The 12,564-nt window shown below is 40.6% G+C and overlaps 1 protein-coding gene across 1 annotated transcript in view; it reads right to left on the reverse strand.

Moving 5' to 3' along the window:
• The window catches only part of LOC145753539 (uncharacterized), a 56,305-nt gene that overhangs the window by 21,283 nt on the left and 22,458 nt on the right, over positions 1–12,564 (reverse strand). Inside the window, exons 32-33 of the mRNA XM_082569945.1 lie at positions 11,391–12,431; positions 6,129–6,416 (exon numbers count right to left, since the gene is read on the reverse strand). Coding sequence (XP_082426071.1) covers positions 6,129–6,416; positions 11,391–12,431 — 1,329 coding nt within the window. The remainder of the gene's footprint in view (positions 1–6,128; positions 6,417–11,390; positions 12,432–12,564) is intronic.

The raw sequence follows: 12,564 nt of genomic DNA on the forward strand, positions 1-12,564 counted from the left end.
TATTGGTCCAAAGCTACAAGGAGCTGGAATGAATTGGTCTTCAGCATAACCAATTGGTGCTTTTGGTTGGTTGGGAATGTAACCGTCAAAGTAATCGCATGGTTCTAGGCCAAAACCACATGGAGTTGGGGTAACTAAAGGTACTCTAGGCTGAGATGGAATAAAAGTATCAACATAATTGCAAGGTTCAGGGCCAAAGGTGGAAGGAGTTGGAATATATTTGTCTTCAGCATAACCAATTGGTCCTTTAGGTTGGCTAGGAATGTAGCCGTCAAAGTAATCGCATGGTACTGGGCCAAAACCACATGGAGTTGGGGTAACTAAAGGTACTTTAGGTTGAGATGGAATAAAAGTATCAACATAATTGCAAGGTTCAGGGCCAAAAGTGCAAGGAGTTGGGATATATTTATCTCCAACAAATTCTACAGGACCTTTAGGTTGGGATGGAATGTATCCACCGACTTGGTCACAAGGTATTGGTCCAAAGCTACAAGGAGCTGAAATGAATTGGTCTTCAGCATAACCAATTGGTGCTTTGGGTTGGTTGGGAATGTAACCGTCGAAGTAATCGCATGGTGCTGGGCCAAAACCACATGGAGTTGGTGTAACTAAAGGTACTTTAGGTTGAGATGGAATAAAAGTATCAACATAATTGCAAGGTTCAGGGCCAAAAGTGCAAGGAGTTGGAATATATTTATCACCAACAAATTCTACAGGTACTTTAGGTTGAGATGGAATAAAAGTATCAACATAATTGCAAGGTTCAGGGCCAAAAGTGCTAGGAGTTGGAATATATTTATCACCAACAAATTCTACAGGTACTTTAGGTTGAGATGGAATAAAAGTATCAACATAATTGCAAGGTTCAGGGCCAAAAGTGCAAGGAGATGGGATATATTTATCTCCAACAAATTCTACAGGACCTTTAGGTTGGGATGGAATGTATCCACCGACTTGGTCACAAGGTATTGGTCCAAAGCTGCTTGGAACTGGAATGAATTGGTCTTCAGCATAACCAATTGGTGCTTTTGGTTGGTTGGGAATGTAACCGTCAAAGTAATCGCATGGTTCTGGGCCAAAACCACATGGAGTTGGGGTAACTAAAGGTACTCTAGGCTGAGATGGAATAAAAGTATCAACATAATTGCAAGGTTCAGGGCCAAAGGTGGAAGGAGTTGGAATATATTTGTCTTCAGCATAACCAATTGGTCCTTTAGGTTGGCTAGGAATGTAACCGTCAAAGTAATCGCATGGTGCTGGGCCAAAACCACATGGAGTTGGGGTAACTAAAGGTACTTTAGGTTGAGATGGAATAAAAGTATCAACATAATTGCAAGGTTCAGGGCCAAAAGTGCTAGGAGTTGGAATATATTTATCACCAACAAATTCTACAGGTACTTTAGGTTGAGATGGAATAAAAGTATCAACATAATTGCAAGGTTCAGGGCCAAAAGTGCAAGGAGATGGGATATATTTATCTCCAACAAATTCTACAGGACCTTTAGGTTGGGATGGAATGTATCCACCGACTTGGTCACAAGGTATTGGTCCAAAGCTGCTTGGAACTGGAATGAATTGGTCTTCAGCATAACCAATTGGTGCTTTTGGTTGGTTGGGAATGTAACCGTCAAAGTAATCGCATGGTTCTGGGCCAAAACCACATGGAGTTGGGGTAACTAAAGGTACTCTAGGCTGAGATGGAATAAAAGTATCAACATAATTGCAAGGTTCAGGGCCAAAGGTGGAAGGAGTTGGAATATATTTGTCTTCAGCATAACCAATTGGTCCTTTAGGTTGGCTAGGAATGTAACCGTCAAAGTAATCGCATGGTGCTGGGCCAAAACCACATGGAGTTGGGGTAACTAAAGGTACTTTAGGTTGAGAAGGAATAAAAGTATCAACATAATTGCAAGGTTCAGGGCCAAAAGTGCAAGGAGATGGGATATATTTATCTCCAACAAATTCTACAGGACCTTTAGGTTGGGATGGAATGTATCCACCGACTTGGTCACAAGGTATTGGTCCAAAGCTGCTTGGAACTGGAATGAATTGGTCTTCAGCATAACCAATTGGTGCTTTTGGTTGGTTGGGAATGTAACCGTCAAAGTAATCGCATGGTTCTGGGCCAAAACCACATGGAGTTGGGGTAACTAAAGGTACTCTAGGCTGAGATGGAATAAAAGTATCAACATAATTGCAAGGTTCAGGGCCAAAGGTGGAAGGAGTTGGAATATATTTGTCTTCAGCATAACCAATTGGTCCTTTAGGTTGGCTAGGAATGTAACCGTCAAAGTAATCGCATGGTGCTGGGCCAAAACCACATGGAGTTGGTGTAACTAAAGGTACTTTAGGTTGAGAAGGAATAAAAGTATCAACATAATTGCAAGGTTCAGGGCCAAAAGTGCAAGGAGTTGGGATATATTTATCTCCAACAAATTCTACAGGACCTTTAGGTTGGGATGGAATGTATCCACCGACTTGGTCACAAGGTATTGGTCCAAAGCTACAAGGAGCTGAAATGAATTGGTCTTCAGCATAACCAATTGGTGCTTTGGGTTGGTTGGGAATGTAACCGTCGAAGTAATCGCATGGTGCTGGGCCAAAACCACATGGAGTTGGTGTAACTAAAGGTACTTTAGGTTGAGATGGAATAAAAGTATCAACATAATTGCAAGGTTCAGGGCCAAAAGTGCAAGGAGTTGGAATATATTTATCACCAACAAATTCTACAGGTACTTTAGGTTGAGATGGAATAAAAGTATCAACATAATTGCAAGGTTCAGGGCCAAAAGTGCTAGGAGTTGGAATATATTTATCACCAACAAATTCTACAGGTACTTTAGGTTGAGATGGAATAAAAGTATCAACATAATTGCAAGGTTCAGGGCCAAAAGTGCAAGGAGATGGGATATATTTATCTCCAACAAATTCTACAGGATCTTTAGGTTGGGATGGAATGTATCCACCGACTTGGTCACAAGGTATTGGTCCAAAGCTGCTTGGAACTGGAATGAATTGGTCTTCAGCATAACCAATTGGTGCTTTTGGTTGGTTGGGAATGTAACCGTCAAAGTAATCGCATGGTTCTGGGCCAAAACCACATGGAGTTGGGGTAACTAAAGGTACTCTAGGCTGAGATGGAATAAAAGTATCAACATAATTGCAAGGTTCAGGGCCAAAGGTGGAAGGAGTTGGAATATATTTGTCTTCAGCATAACCAATTGGTCCTTTAGGTTGGCTAGGAATGTAACCGTCAAAGTAATCGCATGGTGCTGGGCCAAAACCACATGGAGTTGGGGTAACTAAAGGTACTTTAGGTTGAGATGGAATAAAAGTATCAACATAATTGCAAGGTTCAGGGCCAAAAGTGCTAGGAGTTGGAATATATTTATCACCAACAAATTCTACAGGTACTTTAGGTTGAGATGGAATAAAAGTATCAACATAATTGCAAGGTTCAGGGCCAAAAGTGCAAGGAGATGGGATATATTTATCTCCAACAAATTCTACAGGACCTTTAGGTTGGGATGGAATGTATCCACCGACTTGGTCACAAGGTATTGGTCCAAAGCTGCTTGGAACTGGAATGAATTGGTCTTCAGCATAACCAATTGGTGCTTTTGGTTGGTTGGGAATGTAACCGTCAAAGTAATCGCATGGTTCTGGGCCAAAACCACATGGAGTTGGGGTAACTAAAGGTACTCTAGGCTGAGATGGAATAAAAGTATCAACATAATTGCAAGGTTCAGGGCCAAAGGTGGAAGGAGTTGGAATATATTTGTCTTCAGCATAACCAATTGGTCCTTTAGGTTGGCTAGGAATGTAACCGTCAAAGTAATCGCATGGTGCTGGGCCAAAACCACATGGAGTTGGGGTAACTAAAGGTACTTTAGGTTGAGAAGGAATAAAAGTATCAACATAATTGCAAGGTTCAGGGCCAAAAGTGCAAGGAGATGGGATATATTTATCTCCAACAAATTCTACAGGACCTTTAGGTTGGGATGGAATGTATCCACCGACTTGGTCACAAGGTATTGGTCCAAAGCTGCTTGGAACTGGAATGAATTGGTCTTCAGCATAACCAATTGGTGCTTTTGGTTGGTTGGGAATGTAACCGTCAAAGTAATCGCATGGTTCTGGGCCAAAACCACATGGAGTTGGGGTAACTAAAGGTACTCTAAGCTGAGATGGAATAAAAGTATCAACATAATTGCAAGGTTCAGGGCCAAAGGTGGAAGGAGTTGGAATATATTTGTCTTCAGCATAACCAATTGGTCCTTTAGGTTGGCTAGGAATGTAACCGTCAAAGTAATCGCATGGTGCTGGGCCAAAACCACATGGAGTTGGTGTAACTAAAGGTACTTTAGGTTGAGAAGGAATAAAAGTATCAACATAATTGCAAGGTTCAGGGCCAAAAGTGCAAGGAGTTGGGATATATTTATCTTCAACAAATTCTACAGGACCTTTAGGTTGGGATGGAATGTATCCACCGACTTGGTCACAAGGTATTGGTCCAAAGCTACAAGGAGCTGGAATGAATTGGTCTTCAGCATAACCAATTGGTGCTTTGGGTTGGTTGGGAATGTAACCGTCGAAGTAATCGCATGGTGCTGGGCCAAAACCACATGGAGTTGGTGTAACTAAAGGTACTTTAGGTTGAGATGGAATAAAAGTATCCACATAATTGCAAGGTTCAGGGCCAAAAGTGCTAGGAGTTGGAATATATTTATCACCAACAAATTCTACAGGAACTTTAGGTTGAGATGGAATAAAAGTATCGACATAATTGCAAGGTTCAGGGCCAAAGGTGGAAGGAGTTGGAATATATTTGTCTTCAGCATAACCAATTGGTCCTTTAGGTTGGCTAGGAATGTAACCGTCGAAGTAATCGCATGGTGCTGGGCTAAAACCACATGGAGTTGGTGTAACTAAAGGTACTTTAGGTTGAGATGGAATATAAGTATCCACATAATTGCAAGGTTCAGGGCCAAAAGTGCTAGGAGTTGGAATATATTTATCACCAACAAATTCTACAGGTACTTCAGGTTGAGATGGAATAAAAGTATTAACGTAATTGCAAGGTTCAGGGCCAAAGGTGGAAGGAGTTGGAATATATTTGTCTTCAGCATAACCAATTGGTCCATTAGGTTGGCTAGGAATGTAACCGTCAAAGTAATCGCATGGTGCTGGGCCAAAACCACATGGAGTTGGTGTAACTAAAGGTACTTTAGGTTGAGATGGAATAAAAGTATCCACATAATTGCAAGGTTCAGGGCCAAAAGTGCTAGAAGTTGGAATATATTTATCACCAACAAATTCTACAGGTACTTTAGGTTGAGATGGAATAAAAGTATCAACATAATTGCAAGGTTCAGGGCCAAAAGTGCAAGGAGATGGGATATATTTATCTCCAACAAATTCTACAGGACCTTTAGGTTGGGATGGAATGTATCCACCGACTTGGTCACAAGGTATTGGTCCAAAGCTGCTTGGAACTGGAATGAATTGGTCTTCAGTATAACCAATTGGTGCTTTGGGTTGGTTGGGAATGTAACCGTCAAAGTAATCGCATGGTTCTGGGCCAAAACCACATGGAGTTGGGGTAACTAAAGGTACTCTAGGCTGAGATGGAATAAAAGTATCAACATAATTGCAAGGTTCAGGGCCAAAGGTGGAAGGAGTTGGAATATATTTGTCTTCAGCATAACCAATTGGTCGTTTAGGTTGGCTAGGAATGTAACCGTCAAAGTAATCGCATGGTGCTGGGCCAAAACCACATGGAGTTGGGGTAACTAAAGGTACTTTAGGTTGAGATGGAATAAAAGTATCAACATAATTGCAAGGTTCAGGGCCAAAAGTGCAAGGAGTTGGGATATATTTATCTCCAACAAATTCTACAGGACCTTTAGGTTGGGATGGAATGTATCCACCGACTTGGTCACAAGGTATTGGTCCAAAGCTACAAGGAGCTGAAATGAATTGGTCTTCAGCATAACCAATTGGTGCTTTGGGTTGGTTGGGAATGTAACCGTCAATGTAATCGCATGGTGCTGGGCCAAAACCACATGGAGTTGGGGTAACTAAAGGTACTTTAGGTTGAGATGGAATAAAAGTATCAACATAATTGCAAGGTTCTGGGCCAAAAGTGGAAGGAGTTGGTGAAATATATATCTTTTCAACAATTTCTTCAACAGGTTTCAGGGCTTGGGGAACGTTAGGATTAATAAAATCTATTGGGTTATTAAAATTATCTGTATTAAAGGGCGTAAAAATTTCTTCAATTACTTCTATAATTGGTTTAGGATCATGAGAGATTAAGTTATTAACATAATCTAATGGCGAAATTCCATGGTCATATGATAAAGGATTGTATTCTTCGATATGGTCACAGGGTATTGGTCCAAAATTACAAGGAGCTGGAATGAATTGGTTTTCAGCATAACCAATTGGTCCTTTAGGTTGGCTAGGAATGTAACCGTCAAAGTAATCGCATGGTGCTGGGCCAAAACCACATGGAGTTGGTGTAACTAAAGGTACTTTAGGTTGAGATGGAATAAAAGTATCCACATAATTGCAAGGTTCAGGGCCAAAAGTGCTAGGAGTTGGAATATATTTATCACCAACAAATTCTACAGGTACTTTAGGTTGAGATGGAATAAAAGTATCAACATAATTGCAAGGTTCAGGGCCAAAAGTGCAAGGAGATGGGATATATTTATCTCCAACAAATTCTACAAGACCTTTAGGTTGGGATGGAATGTATCCACCGACTTGGTCACAAGGAATTGGTCCAAAGCTGCTTGGAACTGGAATGAATTGGTCTTCAGCATAACCAATTGGTGCTTTAGGTTGGTTGGGAATGTAACCGTCAAAGTAATCGCATGGTTCTGGGCCAAAACCACATGGAGTTGGGGTAACTAAAGGTACTTTAGGTTGAGATGGAATAAAAGTATCAACATAATTGCAAGGTTCAGGGCCAAAGGTGGAAGGAGTTGGAATATATTTGTCTTCAGCATAACCAATTGGTCCTTTAGGTTGGCTAGGAATGTAACCGTCAAAGTAATCGCATGGTGCTGGGCCAAAACCACATGGAGTTGGGGTAACTAAAGGTACTTTAGGTTGAGATGGAATAAAAGTATCAACATAATTGCAAGGTTCAGGGCCAAAAGTGCAAGGAGTTGGGATATATTTATCTCCAACAAATTCTACAGGACCTTTAGGTTGGGATGGAATGTATCCACCGACTTGGTCACAAGGTATTGGTCCAAAGCTACAAGGAGCTGGAATGAATTGGTCTTCAGCATAACCAATTGGTGCTTTGGGTTGGTTGGGAATGTAACCGTCGAAGTAATCGCATGGTGCTGGGCCAAAACCACATGGAGTTGGTGTAACTAAAGGTACTTTAGGTTGAGATGGAATAAAAGTATCAACATAATTGCAAGGTTCAGGGCCAAAAGTGCTAGGAGTTGGAATATATTTATCACCAACAAATTCTACAGGTACTTTAGGTTGAGATGGAATAAAAGTATCAACATAATTGCAAGGTTCAGGGCCAAAGGTGGAAGGAGTTGGAATATATTTGTCTTCAGCATAACCAATTGGTCCTTTAGGTTGGCTAGGAATGTAACCGTCAAAGTAATCGCATGGTGCTGGGCCAAAACCACATGGAGTTGGTGTAACTAAAGGTACTTTAGGTTGAGATGGAATAAAAGTATCCACATAATTGCAAGGTTCAGGGCCAAAAGTGCTAGGAGTTGGAATATATTTATCACCAACAAATTCTACAGGTACTTTAGGTTGAGATGGAATAAAAGTATCAACATAATTGCAAGGTTCAGCGCCAAAGGTGGAAGGAGTTGGAATATATTTGTCTTCAGCATAACCAATTGGTCCTTTAGGTTGGCTAGGAATGTAACCGTCAAAGTAATCGCATGGTGCTGGGCCAAAACCACATGGAGTTGGGGTAACTAAAGGTACTTTAGGTTGAGATGGAATAAAAGTATCCACATAATTGCAAGGTTCAGGGCCAAAAGTGCTAGGAGTTGGAATATATTTATCACCAACAAATTCTACAGGACCTTTAGGTTGGGATGGAATGTATCCACCGACTTGGTCACAAGGTATTGGTCCAAAGCTACAAGGAGCTGGAATGAATTGGTCTTCAGCATAACCAATTGGTGCTTTGGGTTGGTTGGGAATGTAACCGTCGAAGTAATCGCATGGTGCTGGGCCAAAACCACATGGAGTTGGTGTAACTAAAGGTACTTTAGGTTGAGATGGAATAAAAGTATCCACATAATTGCAAGGTTCAGGGCCAAAAGTGCTAGGAGTTGGAATATATTTATCACCAACAAATTCTACAGGTACTTTAGGTTGAGATGGAATAAAAGTATCAACATAATTGCAAGGTTCAGGGCCAAAGGTGGAAGGAGTTGGAATATATTTGTCTTCAGCATAACCAATTGGTCCTTTAGGTTGGCTAGGAATGTAACCGTCAAAGTAATCGCATGGTGCTGGGCCAAAACCACATGGAGTTGGTGTAACTAAAGGTACTTTAGGTTGAGATGGAATAAAAGTATCCACATAATTGCAAGGTTCAGGGCCAAAAGTGCTAGGAGTTGGAATATATTTATCACCAACAAATTCTACAGGTACTTTAGGTTGAGATGGAATAAAAGTATCAACATAATTGCAAGGTTCAGGGCCAAAGGTGGAAGGAGTTGGAATATATTTGTCTTCAGCATAACCAATTGGTCCTTTAGGTTGGCTAGGAATGTAACCGTCAAAGTAATCGCATGGTGCTGGGCCAAAACCACATGGAGTTGGTGTAACTAAAGGTACTTTAGGTTGAGATGGAATAAAAGTATCCACATAATTGCAAGGTTCCGGGCCAAAAGTGCTAGGAGTTGGAATATATTTATCACCAACAAATTCTACAGGTACTTTAGGTTGAGATGGAATAAAAGTATCAACATAATTGCAAGGTTCAGGGCCAAAGGTGGAAGGAGTTGGAATATATTTGTCTTCAGCATAACCAATTGGTCCTTTAGGTTGGCTAGGAATGTAACCGTCAAAGTAATCGCATGGTGCTGGGCCAAAACCACATGGAGTTGGTGTAACTAAAGGTACTTTAGGTTGAGATGGAATAAAAGTATCCACATAATTGCAAGGTTCAGGGCCAAAAGTGCTAGGAGTTGGAATATATTTATCACCAACAAATTCTACAGGTACTTTAGGTTGAGATGGAATAAAAGTATCAACATAATTGCAAGGTTCAGGGCCAAAAGTGCAAGGGGATGGGATATATTTATCTCCAACAAATTCTACAGGACCTTTAGGTTGGGATGGAATGTATCCACCGACTTGGTCACAAGGTATTGGTCCAAAGCTGCTTGGAACTGGAATGAATTGGTCTTCAGCATAACCAATTGGTGCTTTGGGTTGGTTGGGAATGTAACCGTCAAAATAATCGCATGGTGCTGGGCCAAAACTACATGGAGTTGGGGTAACTAAAGGTACTTTAGGTTGAGATGGAATAAAAGTATCCACATAATTGCAAGGTTCAGGGCCAAAAGTGCTAGGAGTTGGAATATATTTATCACCAACAAATTCTACAGGTACTTTAGGTTGAGATGGAATAAAAGTATCAACATAATTGCAAGGTTCAGGGCCAAAGGTGGAAGGAGTTGGAATATATTTGTCTTCAGCATAACCAATTGGTCCTTTAGGTTGGCTAGGAATGTAACCGTCAAAGTAATCGCATGGTGCTGGGCCAAAACCACATGGAGTTGGTGTAACTAAAGGTACTTTAGGTTGAGATGGAATAAAAGTATCCACATAATTGCAAGGTTCAGGGCCAAAAGTGCTAGGAGTTGGAATATATTGATCACCAACAAATTCTACAGTTGTTTTAGGTTGAGATGGAATAAAAGTATCAACATAATTGCAAGGTTCAGGGCCAAAAGTGCAAGGAGATGGGATATATTTATCTCCAACAAATTCTACAGGACCTTTAGGTTGGGATGGAATGTATCCACCGACTTGGTCACAAGGTATTGGTCCAAAGCTGCTTGGAACTGGAATGAATTGGTCTTCAGCATAACCAATTGGTGCTTTGGGTTGGTTGGGAATGTAACCGTCGAAGTAATCGCATGGTGCTGGGCCAAAACCACATGGAGTTGGGGTAACTAAAGGTACTTTAGGTTGAGATGGAATAAAAGTATCAACATAATTGCAAGGTTCAGGGCCAAAGGTGGAAGGAGTTGGAATATATTTGTCTTCAGGATAACCAATTGGTCCTTTAGGTTGGCTAGGAATGTAACCGTCAAAGTAATCGCATGGTGCTGGGCCAAAACCACATGGAGTTGGTGTAACTAAAGGTACTTTAGGTTGAGATGGAATAAAAGTATCCACATAATTGCAAGGTTCAGGGCCAAAAGTGCTAGGAGTTGGAATATATTTATCACCAACAAATTCTACAGGTACTTTAGGTTGAGATGGAATAAAAGTATCAACATAATTGCAAGGTTCAGGGCCAAAAGTGCAAGGGGATGGGATATATTTATCTCCAACAAATTCTACAGGACCTTTAGGTTGGGATGGAATGTATCCACCGACTTGGTCACAAGGTATTGGTCCAAAGCTGCTTGGAACTGGAATGAATTGGTCTTCAGCATAATCAATTGGTGCTTTGGGTTGGTTGGGAATGTAACCGTCAAAATAATCGCATGGTGCTGGGCCAAAACTACATGGAGTTGGGGTAACTAAAGGTACTTTAGGTTGAGATGGAATAAAAGTATCCACATAATTGCAAGGTTCAGGGCCAAAAGTGCTAGGAGTTGGAATATATTTATCACCAACAAATTCTACAGGTACTTTAGGTTGAGATGGAATAAAAGTATCAACATAATTGCAAGGTTCAGGGCCAAAGGTGGAAGGAGTTGGAATATATTTGTCTTCAGCATAACCAATTGGTCCTTTAGGTTGGCTAGGAATGTAACCGTCAAAGTAATCGCATGGTGCTGGGCCAAAACCACATGGAGTTGGTGTAACTAAAGGTACTTTAGGTTGAGATGGAATAAAAGTATCCACATAATTGCAAGGTTCAGGGCCAAAAGTGCTAGGAGTTGGAATATATTGATCACCAACAAATTCTACAGTTGTTTTAGGTTGAGATGGAATAAAAGTATCAACATAATTGCAAGGTTCAGGGCCAAAAGTGCAAGGAGATGGGATATATTTATCTCCAACAAATTCTACAGGACCTTTAGGTTGGGATGGAATGTATCCACCAACTTGGTCACAAGGTATTGGTCCAAAGCTGCTTGGAACTGGAATGAATTGGTCTTCAGCATAACCAATTGGTGCTTTGGGTTGGTTGGGAATGTAACCGTCGAAGTAATCGCATGGTGCTGGGCCAAAACCACATGGAGTTGGGGTAACTAAAGGTACTTTAGGTTGAGATGGAATAAAAGTATCAACATAATTGCAAGGTTCAGGGCCAAAGGTGGAAGGAGTTGGAATATATTTGTCTTCAGGATAACCAATTGGTCCTTTAGGTTGGCTAGGAATGTAACCGTCAAAGTAATCGCATGGTGCTGGGCCAAAACCACATGGAGTTGGGGTAACTAAAGGTACTTTAGGTTGAGATGGAATAAAAGTATCAACATAATTGCAAGGTTCAGGGCCAAAGGTGGAAGGAGTTGGAATATATTTGTCTTCAGCATAACCAATTGGTCCTTTAGGTTGGCTAGGAATGTAACCGTCAAAGTAATCGCATGGTGCTGGGCCAAAACCACACGGAGTTGGTGTAACTAAAGGTACTTTAGGTTGAGATGGAATAAAAGTATCAACATAATTGCAAGGTTCAGGACCAAAAGTGCTAGGAGTTGGAATATATTTATCACCAACAAATTCTACAGGTACTTTAGGTTGAGATGGAATAAAAGTATCCACATAATTGCAAGGTTCAGGGCCAAAAGTGCAGGGAGTTGGGATATATTTATCTCCAACAAATTCTACAGGACCTTTAGGTTGGGATGGAATGTATCCACCCACTTGGTCACAAGGTATTGGTCCAAAGCTGCAAGGAGCTGGAATGAATTGGTCTTCAGCATAACCAATTGGTGCTTTGGGTTGGTTGGGTATGTAACCGTCAAAGTAATCGCATGGTGCTGGGCCAAAACCGCCTGGAGTTGGTGTTATTATGCTGGTTGTTTTAACACATTTAGCTATTGAACAACAAACATTTGAATCAATTTCTAGTCGGATACAACCATTGGGACATTCAGGGTTACCCTTTGGTAAACATTTATTTGTGTCACAGTTGCATTGATAAGAAAAGCAACAGGAATCTATAGGTGTAGTTTCTAATGTTTCGTAGTATTTACACATGGGTACAGTATTCGGACAGCTTTCCATATCACATGTATCTGTTTAATAAAATCTTTTTAAACTAAAACCATTACATATTGTTATATTCTCTTAAAAGTTATATTTCAGGTTTAAATGTTTTAAAATATTAGAAATAAAAAGAATCTTACCAAACAATATTAAATTCAAATC

Source organism: Corella eumyota, chromosome 5 (assembly GCF_963082875.1).
Source record: "Corella eumyota chromosome 5, kaCorEumy4.1, whole genome shotgun sequence".
In the NCBI taxonomy this organism is placed as follows: Eukaryota; Metazoa; Chordata; class Ascidiacea; order Phlebobranchia; family Corellidae; genus Corella; species Corella eumyota.